General features: G+C 38.8%; 1 protein-coding gene across 6 annotated transcripts in view; it reads left to right on the forward strand.

Annotated features, from left to right (window-relative positions):
* Positions 1-22105, forward strand: part of LOC124787697 — a 142325-nt gene that overhangs the window by 69347 nt on the left and 50873 nt on the right. For 5 of the 6 annotated variants that reach the window (XM_047254527.1, XM_047254529.1, XM_047254528.1 and 2 more), the window contains 2 exons: positions 2293-2442; positions 7597-7723. In XM_047254527.1, coding sequence (XP_047110483.1) covers positions 2293-2442; positions 7597-7723 — 277 coding nt within the window. The remainder of the gene's footprint in view (positions 1-2292; positions 2443-7596; positions 7724-22105) is intronic. The other variant, XM_047254532.1, reaches the window with a different exon arrangement.

A 22105-nucleotide genomic window follows, 5' to 3' on the forward strand; every position in this document is an offset into this window, starting at 1 on the left:
CCCAGGTTTTAAAGAACTAAGAGATGGAGTAATTTTCGTGGCAGAGTCAAAGGTCCTGTCGAGACTTATTGCATGGCCAATCCTGGCTTACAGTACTCTGCATCTTAAAAGTGCCATTTTGTAAGTGGCTAGCTGTATTCTGATGTATCTGTGGCTCACAGCACTGCATGAGATTAGGCTAAGATTTATCAGGCTGTAACATTTCAAACATGCCAAATTTTAGACACATTTGGCCTACAGGGCAATTTTTTATCTTGTTGAAAGAGGATTTTAATCCCCACTCATACAATTCTTGGAATTATTGTAGTATTGTTTTTATTGTAGCATTGTTTTTATCTGCAAGGGGTGGGGGGGGGGGGCCTTAAAAGAGAATGTGCATTTGCAGCTTTGCTTGAATTTCAGAGAGATACTCCATTAACAACTTGCACCAGTTGGAGACAGCTGTAAGGTATGTTGTTGTGTGCGTGTGTAACAGTGACAATATCACATGCTGCTTAACATTATTCAGGCAAAAATGTGATTATAACAACAGGGTTAATGGAAAATCTTTGAAATTTAAGGAATGCGGGGTCTTTATGATAAGCTATTTGAAAATTGAATTTATAGTCATAAATAAATAGGTAAAACAGTAAGTGTGATTTGTAACTGATGTAGAAATAGCATTTTTCAAAATAATTACACAGTGGCACAGTTTTTGAACACTACCAGTATGGCTTCAATTAGCTACACAACAAACTTTTACCATGCAGACATGAAATAACGGAAATTGTTTGTCTTGAAATAACTCGTGATTCTTTATGGAGACAATCATCACTGTAAATTTTTATTGTTGTGGCTTGTGGGCATGACTTTGTATGGTCCTCATTCTCTGTATGGTCCTCATTCTCTCTATTATTTTTCTTTAAGTTTGGAGTTCTTTGTGTGTTGGCACACATTTCAACAAGAAGATGATAGTATCTTTCAAAGAAGTGCAACTGCTATTTGTTGTGCATTGTGCACTTTAAGAGATCCTGTTAAATGCTGATTATGTGTGAGTGATTTTTCTCTTTTCTGTTTATCTTGTTACCTTCCAGTAAGTGTTCTTAGAACAGTTTGTCACAAAATCTCAGAACTGTTTTGCCATTCACCGTGAATCTAATATGACTGTGTCCTACCTTCCCTCCTTTCTTTGCTAAGATCCTGGGTATGTTCTTGTGATGCTGCCAACTACTACTCAGTTATGCAACTACCATCCACCATTTCTCTAGCCATCTCAGTTACCGAATTCTTTTCCACTCCCAATAGTGTCAAGCCCGTGACAACTGACCCAGTACAGACTTCTAAATCAGAATAAGTTTGCAAATTCTTCATATGGACTTGCACCTCCCTTCTCAAGAATTGACCTCATGTGATCCTCCACAGGTATGTACAAGGTCCAAGGCCAAAAACTTATGTTACCTGTATTGTTTCCCAACATAGCTTCCTCTTAATCATTAGAGAATTTCAAGATGCTGAAATCATTGAACATGGTGCCTCTAGTAGATGCAGAAAACCCGGTATATGCTTTGTACATGCTGAAGGCCAGGATCAACACTCTTTGTTAGAGAAACCTCTCTTGTCATCAGGAAGAAAGCTCACCACTAGTATTGTCCACTATTTGCAACCTTCATGATCTTGACTGTACAGCTTATTCAGTTGTTTTCCTTGGATCCCAAGTCATGTGGGATTTCTGGGATATAAGCTAGCTGAGCACTCAGCCAGGTAAGTGACTACACAGTTGACATTAATAATGGGGATACTAAGCACTGACATGCTAGCACTGATGAGATTTTGTTCCATTAGAGCCAGAACAAGGAAAACTGGAAGCAATCAAGAGATAATGTTTGTTCCTGTAGGTTCATCTACATCTACATATGTATTCCTCAAGCCCTAGTTTCTCTCATCTCATCTTTGTGGTCCTTATGTGAAACATACATTGGTGACAGTGAAACTGATCTGCAGGTGGACTCGTGTACCAGTTCTCTAAATTTCCTCAATAGTGTCTTGCAAAAAGGGCATCGTCTTTTCTCTGTACATCTCTCCCACAGACGGGGATGAAACATCAGTGAATAGTTTTATACTTTGAATACAGCCTTGCAGCCTGGAATTTTTAACTGTAGCACTCAACATTTTCTAACAGATACATGCCTTATAATTTGTGCTTTATATTTTAATTAGGTATTGATTCTCAAAAAAACTTTTTCTTGGTTAATTGTTCCATTTAACAAATTAATTTTCATACCATTAATTTTTCTTTTCATCTTCATTGTATAGAAAAGCACAAAAACAGAATATGAGGTACCTCTCGCTCAGATAGCCCTAGGGCAAACAGGAGATGCACAAATACAATTCTCTGACGTAAAGATCATTGTGAAACTGTGCATCTGTGATCGGAGAACAACACTGCATCATAATGTTTTTATGGTAAGTTATCACACACAGCCATTCAGCATGCGCATTACATTTTTGAGTGGTGTGCCATAGTTTAATTCATGAGAACATAAGTATCATTCTTCTAGAGAGGATATATTTCGCCTTGGTGTCTGTCCGTGCTAGTTGTTGTGGAATGAGTGCTCCATTCCACAAGACATTCTGCATGGCCATGTTCCGTTTGGGTGTTTGCTGATCTGTTGGTAACTGTGTTACCGTGTCTGGCGTGCGCACACATTATTTCTAGGGTTAATTGCACATATTAGCAACACAGTAATTTTCTTGGACTATATATTAGGTGGTAATAATTACAGAACAACATAAAGAAGTAAACGTTCATCCATATGTCATATGTTCGTATACACAATCGGTAACTACTGACACACTTGGAAAGACAAAGATAACTCCATTAATAAAACCAGTAAAATAGAAACAACATACAATTACATCTGAAAAAAGCAATAGCTGTTGTTGTTGTTGTTGTTGTTGTTGTTGTTGTTGTTGTCTTCAGTCCTGAGACTGGTTTGATGCAGCTCTCCACACTACTCCATCCTGTGCAAGCTTCTTCATCTCCCAGTAAGTACTGCAGCCTACATCCCTCTGAATCTGCTTAGTGTATTCATATCTTGGTCTCCCTCTGCGATTTTTACCCTCCACGCTGCCCTCCAATACTAAATTGGTGATCCCTTGATGCCTCAGAACATGTCCTACCAACCGATCTCTTCTTCTAGTCAAGTTGAGCCACAAACTCCTCTTCTCCCCAATCCTATTCAGTACCTCCTCATTAGTTATGTAATCTACCCATCTAATCTTCAGCATTCTTCTGTAGCACCACATTTCGAAAGCTTCTATTCTCTTCTTGTCCAAACTAGTTATCGTCCACGTTTCACTTCCATACATGGCTACACTCCATACAAATACTTTCAGAAATGACTTCCTGACACTTAAATCTATACTCGATGTTAACAGATTTCTCTTCTTGAGAAACACTTTTCTTGCCATTGCCAGTCTACATTTTATATCCTCTCTACTTCGACCATCATCAGTTATTTTGCTCCCCAAATAGCAAAACTCCTTTACTACTTTCAATGTCTCAGGTCCTAATCTAATTCCCTCAGCATCACCCGACTTAATTCGACTACATTCCATTATCCTCGTTTTGCTTTTGTTGATGTTCATCTTATATCCTCCTTTCAAGACACTGTCCATTCCGTTCAGCTGTTCTTTCAAGTCCTTTGCTGTCTCTGACAGAATTACAATGTCATCGGTGAACCTCAAAGTTTTTATTTCTTCTCCGTGGGTTTTAATACCTACTCTGAACTTTTCTTTTGTTTCCTTTATTGCTTGCTCAATATACAGATTGAACAACATCGGGGAAAGGCTACAACCCTGTCTCACTCCCGTCCCAACCACTGCTTCTCTTTCATGTCCCTCGACTCTTATAACTGCCATCTGGTTTCTGTGCAAATTGTAAATAGCCTTTCGCTCCTTGTATTTTACCCCTGCCATCTTCAGAATTTGAAAGAGAGTATTCCAGTCAAAATTATCAAAAGCTTTCTCTAAGTCTACAAACGCTAGAAACGTAGGTTTGCCTTTTCTTAATCTAGCTTCTAAGATAAATCGTAGTGTCAGTATTGCCTCACGTGTTCCCATATTTCTACGGAATCCAAACTGATCTTCCCCAAGGTCAGCTTCTACCAGTTTTTCCATTTGTCTGTAAAGAATTCGCGTTAGTATTTTGCAGCCGTGACTTATTAAACTGATAGTTCGGTAATTTTCACATTTGTCAACGCCTGCTTTCTTTGTGATTGGAATTATTATATTCTTCTTGAAGTCTGAGGGTATTTAGCCTGTCTCATACATTTTGCTCACCAGAGGGTAGAGTTTTGTCAGGGCTGGCTCTCCCGAGGCTGTCAGTAGTTCTGATGGAATGTTGTCTACTCCCGGGGCCTTGTTTCGACTTAGGTCTTTCAGTGCTCTATCAAACTCTTCATGCAGTATCATATCTCCCATTTCATCTTCATCTACATCCTCTTCCATTTCTATAACATTGCCCTCAAGTACAACACCCTTGTATAGACCCTCTATATACTCCTTCCACCTTTCTGCTTTCCCTTCTTTGCTTAGAACTAGGTTCCCATACGAGCTCTTGATATTCATACAAGTCGTTCTCTTTTCTCCAAAGGTCTCTTTAATTTTCCTGTAGGCAGTACCTGTCATACCTGTAGTAGCCTCTACATCCTTACATTTGTTCTCTAGCCATCCCTGCTTAGCCATTTTGCACTTCCTGTCAATCTCATTTTTGAGACGTTTGTATTCCTTTTTGCCAGCGTCATTTACTGCATTTTTATATTTTCTCCTTTCGTCAATGAGTTTCAATATTTCTTCTGTCACCCAAGGATTTCTACTAGCCCTCGTCTTTTTACCTACTTGATCCTCTGCTGCCTTCACTACTTCATCCCTCAAAGCTACCCATTCTTCTTCTACTGTATTTCTTTCCCCCAGTCTTGTCAATTGTTCCCTTGTGCTCTCCCTGAAGCTCTGTACAACCTCTGGTTTAGTCAGTTTATCCAGGTCCCATCGCCTTAAATTCCCACCTTTTTGCAGTTTCTTCAGTTTTAATCTACAGTTCATAACCAATAGATTGTGGTCAGAGTCCACATCTGCCCCTGGAAATGTCTTACAATTTAAAACCTGGTTCCTAAATCTCTGCCTTACTATTATATAATATATCTGATACCTTCTAGTATCTCCAGCCTTCTTCCATGTATACAACCTTCTTTTATGATTCTTGAACCAAGTGTTAGCTATGATTAAGTTATTCTCTGTGCAAAATTCCACCAGGCGGCTTCCTCTTTTATTTCTTACCCCCAATCCATATTCACCTACTATGTTTCCTTCTCTCCCTTTTCCTACTACCGAATTCCAGTCACCCATGACTATTAAATTTTCGTCTCCCTTCACTATCTGACTAATTTCTTTTATTACATCATACATTTCTTCAATTTCTTTGTCATCTGCAGAGTTAGTTGGCATATAGACTTGTACTACTGTAGTAGGCGTGGGCTTCCTGTCTATCTTGGCCACAACAATGCGTTCACTGTGCTGTTTGTAGTAGCTTACCCGCATTCCTATTGTTTTATTCATTATTAAACCTACTCCTGCATTACCACTATTTGATTTTGTATTTATAACCCTGTATTCACATGACCAAAAGTCTTGTTCCTCCTGTCACCGAACTTCCTACTATATCCAACTTAAACCTATCCATTTCCCTTTTTAAATTTTCTAACCTACCTGCCCGATTAAGGGAGCTGACATTCCACGCTCCGATCCGTAGAACGCCAGTTTTCTTTCTCCTGATAACGACATCCTCCTGAGTAGTCCCCGCCCGGAGATCCGAATGGGGGACTATCATCCAGACTGTTGCCCCTGCATCTACTGAAACGGCTGCTGCCCCTCTTCAGGAACCATACGTTTGTCTGGTCTCTCAACAGATACCCCTCCGTTGTGGTTGCACCTACGGTACAGCTATCTGTATCGCTGAGGCACGCAAGCCTCCCCACCAACGGCAAGGTCTATGGTTCATGGGGGGAAGCAATAGATGGTGCTACCTAAGTCTGCCTGTTGTCTCAAGAAGGCAATAAGATACCATGACAAATATCATCACTTTAAACTTCCAGGCTGATAGGCTGTGGTCGAAGTATAAAACTCTCCCCTGACGTTTCGTCTCTGACTGCGGGAGACATCCTCGGAGGTACAGCGGCCTCCGAGGATGTCTCCCGCAGTCGGAGACGAAACGTCAGGGTCGAGTTTTATACTTCGACCACGGCCTATCAGTCCGGAAGTTTTAAGTGAAGACAATACTGGCCGTGAAAGCTTACGTTGTATGATTATGGCAAATATCAGTTCCTGTAGATTACAGAACAACTCAGAAACAGGAACTAGCACAAAGAAATCGTGCAGTGCCCACATTACGTGGCTAACCACCCAAATCAATTAGATCAGTCACGAGTTTCAGGAATTACCTTGTGTACTGCATCTGTGAATCACAAGCTCCGCAATGGAACTACTGTGTGTGGGAACATTATGCACTAAGTCTATCTTAGATGATAGAGTGGTGAGAGGCAAATCCATATTTATAGCATATTACGATTCTAGAGAAAGCTTTTTATAATGGGGGAATACACTCTTTGGAAGTGTGAAGGGAAGACGGATAAAGTACAGGCAGCTGAAGGCTGTCTGTAACTTTACAGAAATCAGACTGCAAATATCTGTGAGTTTAAGGACAAGAAAAGAAACCGGCCATTGAGAAGGGAGTGAGATAGGGTTGTAGCCCATTCCATGTGTTTTTGTTAAGAATATATTTCGTTTGACGTAGACAGATACATTGACTGTAACTCAGGTATATGCATTTAATGCATTATATTTTACACTTCAGAATGGCCACATAGGCAAAACCATGTAATAGTTAACAGTATAATAACACTTAAAGTTTGTTTAATCCCACATATACCAGCTAGTGTAGGAAATTTATATAATTCCAAAAACCAGTGAGAAACAATAATGGAAATTTGCTGGGTGGATCCATACGTAAAATAAGGGAAAACCAACCCCTGACTTACAGTGGATCGATGCATGGAGCACAGAAACACGCAACAGGAGATAGCATTTGCACTAGCTTTCAAGCTATAGAAAAAGAGATATTGCGTGAAGGCTATTGTGAATGCTGTTTTGTTTCGTGTGTTTCTGTGCTCCACGCATCGATCCACTATAATGTAGTGGTTGCCTTCCCCTTATTTTACATCTTAAAGCAAGTAGAAATTTAGAAAGGGAACCAAAGTTCAGGGAGAGGAAATGAAAATTTTTAGTTTGTCAGTGATTTGTAATTCTGTCAGAAGCAGCAAAAAGCTTGTTAAATAAGTTTAACAGAATGGATGGTATCTCAGGAATAAAGTATCTGTAACATAAATATCAATAAAAGAAATGAGAGACTAAAAACATTAGATGAATATTGCTATTTGGGCACCAAAACTATTAAGGATGCCAGAAATGTTGTCATATTTAGTATCACTATTGTAAAACATGTGCTTTTTGTGTAATGAGTCATCAGTGCCACTTTTTTCTTCATTTATTTGTTTTGCACAGGATCTTCTACACCTCATTGCAGAAGTATATAGAATACGCTACGCAGTTCCACTTAAAGAATATCCAGGCTTAGGAACAAACTGTCATTTGCTTGCTAGTGAGATAGTTTCTCAAATGGAACACTGTGGTGAGTATTCCTCTGCATTAAACAGTCTCTTTTTATTCATGTTCACATCAAAAATGCTATACGTATGATCTTGTTCCCAATGAAGACAGCATTAAGAGCTATGTTATTCTAGACTTAATAATACAGCAATGAAATTGTTATTTGCAGAATATTCCATTGGAACATAGACATGTTAAAAATGAAACATGGAGTACCAATGTTCCACTATAATACTTATTTTATATTTTGTTGCAAACTGGCTTTATTTTCCAGTGCACCATCAGACAACTTAAGACTGAACCAACAGTCCACACAATATCAGCAAGAGCTTGTAGCTGTACAAAGATTGTCATCTCCTGTGGTGTGTGATGATTTAAAGAGTGTGCCTCTATACGAAAAGCTTAAAATTTTATTGCTTCAGTCTGACATGGGCACAAATTAAGAAATGTTATGTAATGATACACTGAATGTTGTAGACTCCAAATATGTGAATTTGGGCATTTGTTTTTTACTCATTTAAAATTGAAGCATTACACTTTTGTCTTTTTGTGTAGGTGCATAAGCTTCAAATTGTCATATTCTTGGAAATAGGTCTTCCTACATTTTATGTCACTTTGATTTATTTGTTTATCATAGTCCACTTTCTTGATGACAACAGTGCACCATTATGTAAACAATTGCTTGTAAATGAATTTTCATGATAATCCATTTTCCTTTCCATGAATTTTTTTAAAATTATTCTAAACATTGAATTAAATTTATGCTGTTTATGTTTTTCTTACCTTTATTTCTTTCTACTATTATTGCTCTAACATTCAGATGGTACGCTCTTTGCATGTAGTTTTCCTGTGGCATCATTTTCCAGTCTCTTCCTTTAGTGTGACAGAAAGGGCCATAGGTTTTCGTTATTTCATATTGTGAATTTTGATAAGAACAACAGTCTCTGATACAAATATTTGTTTATTGAATTACTGGTTTTGAATATTATGATGATTTTCAGATTGATCTGTCATGAAGTGAGCAGAGTAAACAAATAAAATGTATTTCCACAAATAGTGTCCTCATAGACTACAATCGCGATAAACTGATAAACACCATGGCCCATAATGTTGGGTCTTCCCTGGTATACTGTGCTTACAACAATGTTGCAAACAACTGAGGGGACATATCCGCTAGATGTCACTGGACGAAGACAGTTTGCTAACGTGTGATTCTGCATAAAACTGGATACATTAAAATGCACTTTAAGATAGAGCTGGAGTTTTAACATGGCTCCAAAGAGAAATATTAGTTTGAATTAGAAAACGTAGTTGCAAATAAGTGTCTGTTAAATATGCAGCACTATAAAGTTAATTAACAGCAATATGTAAACAGATAAAAAAAGGCACAGGCACAGTGGGCATACCAAGAATGGATCTAAGAAGCCATGGATGATGTGAGGCCACAGTGTGAGGAAAATGGACAGAGTCAGAAATACAATTGATAAAAGCTCTAAAGCTTGAACTGTGAGACTGTTGTGGTATTTACAAAATTTCATAACACTGGATCAGTCACTATGAAGATAACTGTCACCCTTCATCCATTTCAGTTTATCTTGATTAATTTTACAGTTGTTTTTATACCTACTGCTGTTAACACTGTTACTCCACTACAACTTCAATAACAAATAATGCTACTGTTGTTGTTCTTGTTCTGGTCTTCAGTCCGAAGACTGGTTTGATACTGTTCTCCAAACTACTCTATCCTGTGCAAGCTTCCTCATCTCCAAATAGTTACTATGACCTGCATCCTTTCGAATCTGCATACTGTATTCATCTCTTTGTCTTTCTCTACAACTTTTACCCCCGCCCCACTCTCCAATACTAAACTAGTGATCCCATAATGTCTTTCTGATGGCAACCAATTTCAGATTTCTTTTCTCCTCAGTTCTATTCTGTACCACCTCATTGATTACATTACCTACCCATCTAATCTTCAGCGTTCTTCTGTAGCCCCACATTTCAAACGCTTCTGCTCCCTTTTTGTCTAAACTGTTTATCATCCATGTTTTATTTCCATGGACACTTCTGCAAATGCCTTCAGTAAAAACTTCCTTACACTTAAATCCATATTTGGTTTTAACAAATTTTGCTTCTTCAGAAATGCTTTTCTTGCCATTGACAGTCTACATTTTATGTCCTCTCTGCTTCGGCTGTTGTCTTTTATTTTACTGCCCAGCAAAGCTCATCTGCTACTCTTGGTATCTTGTGTTGTAATCTAATTTCCTCATCACCAACTGATTTAATCAAAGTACTTTCCATTACCCGTGTTTTGCTTTTGTTAGTATTCATCTTATGTCCTCCTTTCAAGCCACTGCCCATGCTGTTCAACAGCTCTTCTAAGTCATTTGCTCTCTCTGATACAATTACAGTGTCATTGGCCGATAATAATGTTTTTATTTCTTCTCCCTTTGATTCCTTCACCATTATTGCTTGCTCAGTGTCCAGATTGAATAACATTAGGGATAGGCTACAAGCCTGTCACACACCCTTGTCAACTACACTGCTTCCCTTTCACATTTTTAAATTCTTACAAATGCAGTATGGTTTCTGTACAAGTTGAATATAACATTTGATCCCTGTATTTTACCTATTTTACATTCAGAATTTCAAAGAGTGTATTCCAATTGACATTGTCAAAAGCTTTCGCCAAATCTATAAAAGCTGTAAACTTAGGTTTGCCATTCCTTAACCTTTGTTCTAAGATAAGTCATAGGGTCAGATTGCCTTCCATGTTTCTACATTCTCCAGAATTCAAATTGATCTTCAATACTAATACTTCTACTACAGTAATATATTATAATGTCAGGGTCACTGACCCTTGGAGAACAGTTAAATAGTACATTGTCTTATGCAACTACACTATATTTCTCTTTACTGTAGTCTGAGATGGACACACACACACACACACACACACACACACACACACACAAAATTTACTACTATCAGAATATATGTAGCTTCTCTCGACATTCCGTACCAGATATGCCACTCTGTCAGGTCCAGCAATATTTTGCTGCCTCCAGACACTGAGTCTTCTCTGTCTTCTTAGGTATACTTGAGGTTCCGTCCCTTCACTCTTCTGTTGCTGTGCAAAGCGAACATGGAACTATCGGAATTAATTTGCAATCCTTAGGGCCAAACACTGGTCTTACTTGTCTCTGCTGTGGTGTCTGTGTCCAGTTGTAACACATTGCTTTTTCTGGGAAGTATCAGCTAAAGCATTTAATGTATCAAAGTTCTGTTTTGTTCTTCTTCTTCCTCTTCTTTCGCTTCACCATCTTCGGGGTGCATTGGATCAATCATTTTTTTTGGTGTGTGGTGTTCTTTTGTCAATGCCCAGTATTTCTTCATTCTTTCTGATCTTCTCTTCTTCTGAGATGATGTGTTTGGGTTTTTGTGTAGATTTGTCTTGGAACCTTATATTTTCACCTTTAGTAATTAATTGAGCTGTTTGATTGATTAGTGATTTTTGCTGAAATCTTTAGTTCTGGTAGGTCTTTCTGAGTTTCTTCAAACCAGTTGAGTTTTGTTTTGCAGTTATGGAAAAACTCGAAGATTTGCATCTTCATATTTCCGTGGCGCAATGATTGTTGCATAAAATTTCGGATGTATACCATCCAGCCATCTTCAGAGCGAGCTGAGGTGACTGACACTTCGGCACTTGCTGTGTCGTTTTAAACCTGCGGACCGCGCCACTGTGCGTGTGGCCGCAGATACACAAGGCGCCAGAGACGTTGATTGGTGGCAAAGACATATAACAAAAGCATGAAATTAAATTTATGGCTGAGCGGTTGATCAAACATGGTGATATCGATTTATCACTGTGAGCTGTGCTGTAGCAACGTCTTTGTGAGTTTATCATAGAAAGTGCCAGATTCCATGATTTGTCCGAAGCTGAAGTCACCATCTCTATTAAATTCACTGCCAACTGAATTTTGATTGCTTCTTTCACTGTTGAGTCCCATAAAGATGAAGTCGATGCTAAAATTTTTATGTTATTGTATGCCATAGAGTGCCCATTATCAACGCAGTGCTCTGCCACTGCCAGTTTATTACATTGTAAGAGCTGAGTGTACTTGCAGCGTTTTGTGTATCTCTTGCATCTCTCAAGGAATGTACATGTCACCTAAATGATTTGTGAATGGCCTCACTTACAGGGGATGTTGTAAACCCCAGGCTTCCGAAGCACCAAATCATCTTTAATGGAACCAAGGAGTGCTGCTGTTTCTGGTGGAGGGCAGGAAATAACTTTCACTTTGTGTTTGCTGAGGATCCGTCCTATTTTCGATGATAGGCGTCCCACATAAGGCACTACAACTGAAACCAGCAGCGGGTATAAGGGATGCAGAAGAAGACACAGAAAGTTTTAAATCCATGGCTTTTCTTCCGTATGTGGGAAGCCTATTGTCAAAAATAGGACAGATTCTCAGTAAACACAAAGTGGAAGTGATTTTCTGCCCTTCACCAAAGACAGCAGCACTCCTGGGTTTGGTTGAAGATGATTTAGTGCTTCGGAAACCTATACTCCATTCACCGAAACAAGAGACATACTGTAAACACGGAAGGCGCGTGACCACAGCGTTGCCGTCAAGGGGTGTACAAGGCAGGGGCGTCAGAAATTTAAAAATGAAGGTCATGTTTTTTATAATATGGCACCTGAACATGATAAAGTGATCCGAGAACTACCTTCCGACACCTTTTTTTACATTACATTGAAATTTATTATCACTGAAAAATAGAAATATTTAAGCTTTCAGGAAAAGTTGTTTTTTCGCGTTACTCTATATTTATCACGCCATATCTCCTAAACTGTGTGTCGCACAGCAAAATAATTTTATAATTGCCTTCAGTACTATATTTAGATGACGTCTCCAAATTTTCAGCCCAATAGAGTCAGTAATAGTGAAGTAATAGATTAAAATCTCACGTCTGATGGAGAACTTTACCAAATCATCATCCGAAATATAGTAAGCGAGAAAAGTTTCAGAAAGGTTTGAATTTAATTTTGTAGTTTGTTCGAATGCAATGGGTGCAACCATTTGTCCTTTATGAGCAATGCATTGTGCGGTTCACAGGCGCGGCGCTCAGTCAGTGTGGCCGTCTCAGTTGCAAGGTGTGAGCTCGTTAGTAGGTGTTGTACAGCGGCGATTTTGGGATATCTTAAGTTCATCTGTAAAGACGCTTGAAAGACTAGTTGTTAATTATTAGAGTAAGTATATGTGTTTGTAGTCACGCTGAGCATTCACTGTTTATGTGCGCATCCAATAGCATCGCATGGTTTCTTATTTTATATGCAGGGAAAACTGTTCTCAGAATTCCTCCATACCACTGTGAATTAAACGCCATCGAGTTAGTGTGGGCCAGAATCAAAGGCTATGTTTCAGCGAAAAACAAAACATACAAAATGCCGGAAGTTATCGTACTGCTAGAAGAAGCAGTAAGAACAGTGACTGCAGAGGATTGGAACAAGTGCGTCCTCCATGTCGTAGAAAAAGTGAAAACTCAAATGTGGAAATTAGACTGCATTATATAGGAGAGAGAGGAGCGGTTCGTTATAAACCTCAATGAAAACAGTTAAAGTTCGACAGAGTGAACCTTGTTTCGTCCTTTGTCATTATTATTACTGGTATTGTTATTAAAATTAACAATTAATTGTGTTTGAATGGAGCATTTTGTTAGCAATCTGAATGAAAATAAATCTGCTTCGACAGAATGAACTCAGTTTAACATTATTTTAACATTATTGTTAAATTTATTTCGTACATTGTTGCCCAGGTTTCTCAAGGTCCGCTGTGACAGCTCGGCAGCCAGCCGAATGCCGCCAGCTGCAAAGCATGCGCCAAGGATTTTTCCACACCCCTACATATCACGTGAACACCAAATGCTTTCTCTGGAAACGAGCGTAGTCGCTCACGTGACACTGTTTATGTTTCGTCCCAGCTCTCAGTGAATAGACTTTAGGGTTCACAAGATCTCCTGTGAGTGTGGTTGTTCATACATCAGACAGACAATACGTACAGTCCATGGGAGACGCACAGAGCACCACAGGTACACCCAAGTCTTACAACCTAATAAATCAATAGTGGCAGAGCACTATATTGACACTGGGCACTCTCTGACACACGATAACGTCGAAATTCATTTTCTGGGAGTTACTAGAGAAATAAGCAATCGAAATTCGGTTGGCGATGAATTTGATTAATAGAGGTAGCAGCTTCAGCTTAGGCACTCACAAAGACGTCGTGATGGTGCAGCTCGCAGTGATTCGTTTATATCACCTTGTGGCAACTGTCATAGATCTAATTTCATGTGTGCTCTATTATATGTCTTTGCCACCAATCAGCGTCTCTGGACCTTGTGTACTGTGGCCGCATGCACAATGGTGCAATCCACAAGTTTAAAAGGAAGGAGCAAGTGCTGGAGTATCAGTCACCTTGGCTCACTCCGAAGATGCAGCCAAAATATTAGAAGTGAAATTTATGCAGCTGCATGCCCGAAATTTTATGGAACAACTCAAAGATTTGTTTGGTTAATCTGTTAAGAGTTCATTCTGAGAAGATGCCCATAAAAATTTATCCTTCTTTTTTGGCATTGCATCTGAAAGTTTTTAGATTTGCTTGTAGGGAGTTTCATTTTTTATGTATACAATCTTATTACCTTGGACTTTCAGTTGTATGATTTTCCTTAAAATTTTTCTCCCCTTTATCTCAAGTTTCTCCATTTGGCGTCTCAAGTTAATGTTTAGTGTTTCTGTTGCACACAGTGCTACTGGCTTAATCACTGTCTTGTGATGTATGATTTTGGGTCTCCTTTTTTAAGGTATCTTTTGTTAGTTGGAAGGCCAGTTCAAGTTTTTCTGTGGATTCCATTTCTTTGCAATCTCCAGCATTCCAACTAATCTATTCTCAGAGATATTTAAATTCTTTTACTATTTCAGTCTTTTATTCTTGGACTTTGAGGTGTTTGTTAGTTCTTAATGTTTGTCATAATATTAGTTTTTTTAACTGCTTGTTTCTTCAGTTCAAGGGTTTATCCCTGTGCTTCTTTCACTGTTTCAGCAAACAGGGCCATATCATCTACAAAGGCAATGCAATTTACTTTAAGGTTCTTCTTTTTGCAACCCAATGTTGTACCACTCTTTATATATATGTTCCATTCTCTGATTACTGTCTCAAGCGCACAATTGAACAGCAATGGTGAGAGCCCATCCCCCTGTTGCACACCCATTTTTATTTCGAAGGGTTCTGATAGTTCACCTATGAATTTAACTTTCAAAAATGTATTTTTAAGCATTGTTTTTATGGTATTAGTTGTTTTCTTATCCAAATTCATTTCTTTCAGGACTGCTAAAAGAGATTCTCTGTGAGTTGAATGATACGCTTTTTTGAAATCAACAGAGGAGATTACATATGTCTGTGCTCATGATTTGTGGTATATCATAATGTTTTTGAGTTCTAGTATTTGTTCTGAGCATGACCTGCCCTTTCTAAAATCATCATGGCATTCCCCGACTTGTGGATCCAATTCTGGCTCTGCCCAGTTCAAAAGGACTTAAGAAAGAATCTTGTTATGTTACATCCAGTAGTGATATTCCTCTATAATTGTTGGGGCCTGTCGTTAAGCTTTCCTTGTGGATCAGGTGAATGAGAGCTGTTATCCATTCTGCAGGGATCTCTTCTTCTTTCCAGATTTTATCTAAAACACATTAAAGGGATGTAATTGCATTTTTGTTAGATTTTTTTCCATATTTCGGGTACTATTTGGTTTCCTCTGTATGCTTTGTTATTTTTCAGTTCTGAAATTATCTTTTGTCGTTCTTCAGACGCTGGTGGTTCTGAATCCAGCTTCTGACTGTTATTTTGGATAGATTCAAATTTTTCAAGGATGGGTTCACAATTCAGGAGCTTCTCAAAGTACATGCTAGTATCTTGCAATTTTGTGTGTCTTTGTGAGCAATGGTCCCATTTACAGCTCGAATTTGGAGGGTGGAAGCTTTCTGTCTTGATAACCTTTGTTTGAACATTCTGTGAAAGCTTTTTGTGTTTTTTAGTAAATTCTTCATCAATTTGGGAAAGAAATCTGTTTTCATGACTTTTATTAATCCTCTTTATACTTCTATCTACCACTTTTCTAACCCTAATGATCTAATGATATTAATTGATTTCTTCTGTTTTCTGTGATTACCAATTTTGCAATGCCTCTTTTCTTGTTTCATGGAGGGCATCATATTCTAGCAACCACCAGGCATGCTTTTTGCTTTTTATATTGGGTGCTATTCATTCGGCCATAGTAAAGAGATTTTCCTTGATATCCTCCTAACTTTGAGTCTGAACTGTTTCTTTTGCTTTTATGAATTCATCTGATTTTAATATTTTTTGGTGCTGTATTTTTGACCCTTGTTTTGTTTCATGCTGCATTTCCTGTTCAGGATGACTTTGAACTTAATTTTAGAGAGGTGGTGGTCCACATCCAAGTTTGCTTCCCGGAGTACCCTATCATCATGATTTCTTTGCGATAAATTGCCGTGATTGTCACATGATCGAGTTGAAATTATCCTGGGTTTAGAATTGGAGATATCCATATCATTTGTTTTCATGGTAGGTTTTGAAAACTATAAATTTAAGAATTAGATGGTGTGCTTGGCAAAGTTCTATTAGCCTGGTGCCATTTCTGTTTGGACTTTTATGGGCAGGATAATCTCCAACAATTTTCTTATATTTTTTCTTGACTAATCTGTGCATTACAGTCTCCAAGAAGAATGATGAAGTTTTTATCAGTAATTTTCTGAATAATGTCATCTAGTGGGTTCCAAAAGGTTTCCACATTTTCTTTGTTTTTCTTGTTATTTTCATTTATAGTGACATGGGCACTGATGAGTGTGTAGATTTTGTTTGTGATTGTGAATGTAAGAAATGAGTATCTTTCCAATGGGGAATCAAAGTCAGCTATTGGGTTTAAGATATTTTTGTCTATTATAAAGGCTGTTCTAAGATGTGGCACATTTTTCATCACACACGGTCCTACTTTGCCTTTGCACATCCTAAAACCTTTGGAGTTGAAGGTATATGTATCCATGTATAGCGTTTCTTTTAGTGACTGCTATGAGTATGTTGTAATACTTTTCCGATCTTCAACAATGAGTTTACATTAAAAGTTGCTAAGTATGTTGATTGTTCATATTGAAATTTGGGTGAGGTTCCGACTTGTCTGTGTGATGTTGCAGGCTCCTCAGAATAAGAATGTCTGTTCATGTACTGGCGTACAGTGGGCTATCCACCTAGCATAAAATAGTTTACATCACACACTTCCATGAGTGATGAAAGTTATTTTGGGAGTAGCCCACGGCCCACAAGAAAATACAACCAAGGTTGTGAGTCCTGAATGTAGTTCTTCCACTCTCTCTGATGTTGGGAATCTGAGTTTCCCTTCTACCTTTGAGAGACTGTTGACCAGGTTTCACCCAGTAAACCTAGACAAGGGTCCTCACCAGGTGCTACCATCCGGAGCCAAATGGACCCAGCTTTATTTACAAGGTGTTACTTCCCCCCCCCCCCCCCCCAATTCCTCCATCCCCATCACTTGTGAGATGAGGCCCCAGACTTAGGACTGCAATGGTGGAGTTCCTCTTTTGCCCTATTTATTTCATACACAGTTTTACTTCTTAACACCTGCTAGAAGTCTTTTGCTGGATCTTCAAATAAGGAACATTCTCATAGGCCCTGATCTTGAATGCCAAGTTTGCCACAATCACAGCTGCTTATTCCCCTCTCACTGATTCTGTGCAGATATGTAGGAAATGGCCTATGTCCAGAAAGATAATTGACCGCTCCCCTACTTGGGTCAGAATGTTTCCTGATGCCTTTCATTTACATCAGGAAGAAATTGAAACGTTCTTCTTCCTGTGTCTGATGACTTTTTGTACCTTTTTTTTTACAGCCAATAGATGGCAGCCTTTTTTCTTATGTGTAGGTTCAGGGGACAAATGCTCATTAATATTGTTAGGACACCCATAGAAGTTCTAGATAACATTATTGGCAAACAGCAATCTGTCAGCTAAGTAAAATTAGTCTCGATGACACTCGAACAACTGTACAATCGAGACTATTTTTTACCAATTTATCCATAGAAGTGAAGCCAAAGACCCCACATAATTGTGCCAGTGTTCCTCGCTGAACTTTCCTGACCACAGTGACAGATCTCACCAGTTACAACCTGTGTGGCTAAGTACTGGCACCATAGCCCACAATTACAATTTATATAGACTCATGGTATAGTAAAGTTTGGGCAAATGAAACCTTTGTGCCATGTTAGTAATTTTCCCCACCATACAACTCCCTTTCCATATGTTGGGGTTGAATGTTCAGTGTTCATCTAGGTGCACATCTAAATACGTGTTGAAGGTATGTCTTCAGATTATAAACTGATTTATATTAAACTATGGATCCCTAATAAATCTTCCTTCAAGTACAGGGTGATTATAAATAGCTCCTGTTTCAAAACACTGTATTAAAAAAAATTCACAAAATGAAGTAAAATTTGAATGGAATATTATCAAAGAAGGGCGAAAAGTTACAAAAACAAAAAAATATTTCAATGAAAATCTTACCAACACATTAGAGCTTTGTGCTCCACGAGCAGATGGTGAAAGCAGGCCTGCAAGCAGGGCTTACTGTACCCCCTTCCATCGTCACAAAAAATTGGTGGGTGCGTGGGGAGAGTGTAGAGACTTGTGTTAATGAGGAAATTGGAGAAATTGGTCCTCAGGTAAATACTAGAAGAAATTTAGACACTAGAAGAAATTTAGACTGTGTTTATATTCCTTATTGATTTACAGATCAGATATGTCAAGCAGCAGTTCAGTGCAAATTGAGTACTCGAAGCTTTTTCATTTTCCCATTAAATTGTGCTATGAATCCTGATCTTGTTTCCCACCAGCATGACTCTCACTCCAAGTGTAGACACACGAACTAATAAATTCAGTGACAAATGTGTATTTCCACACTTTCTTCAAGGCTGCTAGGAATATCACAGCTCTGTGCCTGTGATATCTACACTTTTAGAGAGTGTTAAAGAACGTGCAACACACACAAAATATTTTGCAAGCAGGGCTGTGAATGTTGTCTGCCATAACCTGCGCGGGACCAGCGATTGTCACCTTTGATAACAGCGCAATGCAAGATTGTTCTACTTCAAGTGGACATAAATATTCAGCAGCAACTATCAAGTATTTATTCATGAAATCACCATCTGTGAAAGAGCACAAAGACTTCATTAAAATTAAGCTGTTTTGAAGCTCGTCAGACCAGCACACTCACTTAATGTTTCCTCCTCCACAGAGAGCGTACTTTGTGTTTTCCGCTTCCTTGTTTCACGTGGTAAGTTGTGTAGTGCCTTCCTGAAAGTAATAAACTTCTTATGGAACACTCAAACATTCTGCAAAGCTAACTTTCGGGTAAAATGCTAAGATTCCTCACACCAGTTCCACAGTTGGCACTTCTCTCGTGTTGTTGCAACCGCATAATGTGTGCACATTTCCTGCACTCCCCACCTCACTGCAACTGCTCTGCATGTGACTTAGAATGTGAGCGGACACAAGTTCTCACACTCAGAATAAGTGAGATGTTAATCCCTGCAGTAGATGGTGCTGCAAGCGTCATAACATAAATGGATTCGGCTACAAATGACAGCTGAATTGCAGTGTGACAGCTATGGTGTAAGTTGCACGTTAAACCAACCTTACTGTGCAATATGCATGACAGAACAAGTTTGACATTCAACAGTTGTAGTCCTGCTAGTTCGATAAGCCCATCCACCACGGCAAAGTCATACCACTTTGAATGAGAAAAATCAGTTTTTCACTGTCCTAAGGCCAAAAACCACATAAAAAGCAAAATTTGTGAGCATACAAGCTGTGATGAGAGTTTAGAGTGGCAGTTTCCCACCGCAGAGCACATGGCTGGCGGTTCCTATGGGGCCATGGCGAGCGGCTAGCGTTTACGCAGCCTTGGAAAAAGCCGAGTGGGAGTTGGCAGGGGGCACCTATGGCTGAGTTTGCGTGCTAGGTGAAATTTGTATGCCAGATAAAAATTGATAAAAACAAAACTAAGAGTGACACAGAGGTGCGAGTTGGCACTCACGGACGGAAAAATATGTGAAACTAAATTATCTAGATGCACAACAAATATATATAATAGTTTAAAAGTTATAGTCGTCATAAAAATTGTAAATTTATGGAAGTTCAAAAGCTAATATCTTGGCAATGCTTTGGCCGATTAATATGAACAAAGTGTTTACGGATGCAGCTAGTAGAGCTGCATTGTGCATTCATAGCCGATTTAGCTGAATAAGTACCATTTTTGAACGAGAGGTTGGAATATAGGATTCGACTGAGAGAATCTGTTTTGGGTAATAAATAAATTTAGAGAGACAAAACTAGTGGCAGCATTTTAAAGTTGAAATAGGTGGATGAGTAGTTAAGTAAGTATTTTCAATTGTTTATTTTGTTTAGTATCCAAAAAATCTGGGAAAAGCAAAATCATGCCACAAGAACATTATTTGTGAAAACCAGTGGCAGGTATGAAAAATTGGACTTTAAATTGTTATTGCCCAGAAAATGTCCATATTTTTCAGTGTATCATATGTCTTTTTGTGTCTAGTTTTAGAGTATTCATAATTTTTTTGTCAAACATTGTTTTGAGTTAGGCAGTCGTTTCGAGGGTGCATAGGGTGGCCATCTCTGATGGGGGGGAGTTTGTTCTGAGCGACACTAAGAGCCGGATGTGCCGCCCATCTGGGGTAGCCACATCCAAGGACAAGCATGTATATAGCAACGTTCGAAAGCGATAAAGTGGATCGCAATATAGTGGTTTAGGACAGCAGACAAGAGTGTATTTTGTGAATTGTGAACAGACTGTCGAGTGCCGTGATCGCAACATGTGGATTTTATAGTGAAGTCTTATAGCATCAATTATTAATGGCTGCCCTTACTTAAGAGCCCCTCAGACTACATTTTTAGTGTGTAGTGAATATATTGAAGAAAAATAAACTACTTGTTCAAATTATAAGTCAGTGTGAGTGACTCAATATTTTAAATTTCACTGCAATACCTGCCTGCATTTTGTTACATTTTTTGCCAGCTTAAAAATTGAGTTTATGACATGTGAGAGCTGACACCACCCTATGACGAAAAATGTAGCCGAACGTTGAGATCAGCCACATGTTTGGGCCACTCAATTAAGCTGAGTGTAACAAGTACTTCAATGTATAGTGCCCAGTACCGTCATAAACAACATTGGGTTTTAATTGTCTTGAGGCCAAAAACTACATAAAAAGCAGCAGTGACATTGGGTTCAACTGTCCTGAGGCCTGAAACTGCATAAAAAGCAGCAGTGAAGTTGGTTTTTAATTTTTTTGTGTCTGGCTTGAGACACATTCAGTGTGCTGTCCATCATTTTCCGCCATGATTTGAAATCTAGAAACACCATGTTACATGACCAACAGGAGTGCCCCAGGAATCACATTCAGAATGTCACAATGCATACCTTTGATTCAGTTATGTTTGTATCAGAGCACTGAACACAGTGTCTTTCAGATAATCCCACAGCCAGAAGTCATGCAGATTAACATCAAGTGATCTGGCTGGTCAGGCTGTAGGAAAATGACAGCTGATACTTCTAGTATTTCCAAAACGTTTATGCAGCAGTTGCTTCACTGGCTCTGCAATGTGCAGAGGAGCACAGTCTTGCATAAAAATGATACTGCCCCCATATCCTTTCTGTTGACGGGTCAGACTGATGTTAATACACAAAACACTTTCATAGCATTTACAAGTGATGGTACAGGTAACGGAACCTGCAGGGACCATCTCCTTGAAAAACAAAAAATATGGTCTTGCAATAACTGATAGCCGCACCACACAGTTACCTTTGCAGAATGAAGCAGTACCAGTTGATGTAGCTGATTTTCCATTGCTCATATTCTGCAATTCTGTGTATTGGCATTTCTTTTGAGACGGAAGTGGTCTGTGTCTGTCTATAGAATGCTCCATGGCCATTCATTGTCCAATTCCATGTGAGCAAGAAAGTCTATAGCAAACGTTTGTCTTATTGGCAGGTCAGCATGAGGAAATTCCTGAACAAGGGTAATTTTGTATGGCTGCCAACACAGGATGTTCCGTAGACAGTCCTCACAGGCATGTCTAAAATTGAGGCACTTTCCTGTGCACTGTATGCTTGCACACCATTATTCGACTCCTCATGCAGTGCTGTAGACACTACTTCTACTGATGTTGGATCAGTTGTTTTACTCCCTCTGTCATATTGCACTTAGGAAGAAGCTGTCTTTTTCCCACATCATTTTCTCC

Source organism: Schistocerca piceifrons, chromosome 3 (assembly GCF_021461385.2).
Source record: "Schistocerca piceifrons isolate TAMUIC-IGC-003096 chromosome 3, iqSchPice1.1, whole genome shotgun sequence".
NCBI classification, from domain to species: domain Eukaryota; kingdom Metazoa; phylum Arthropoda; class Insecta; order Orthoptera; family Acrididae; genus Schistocerca; species Schistocerca piceifrons.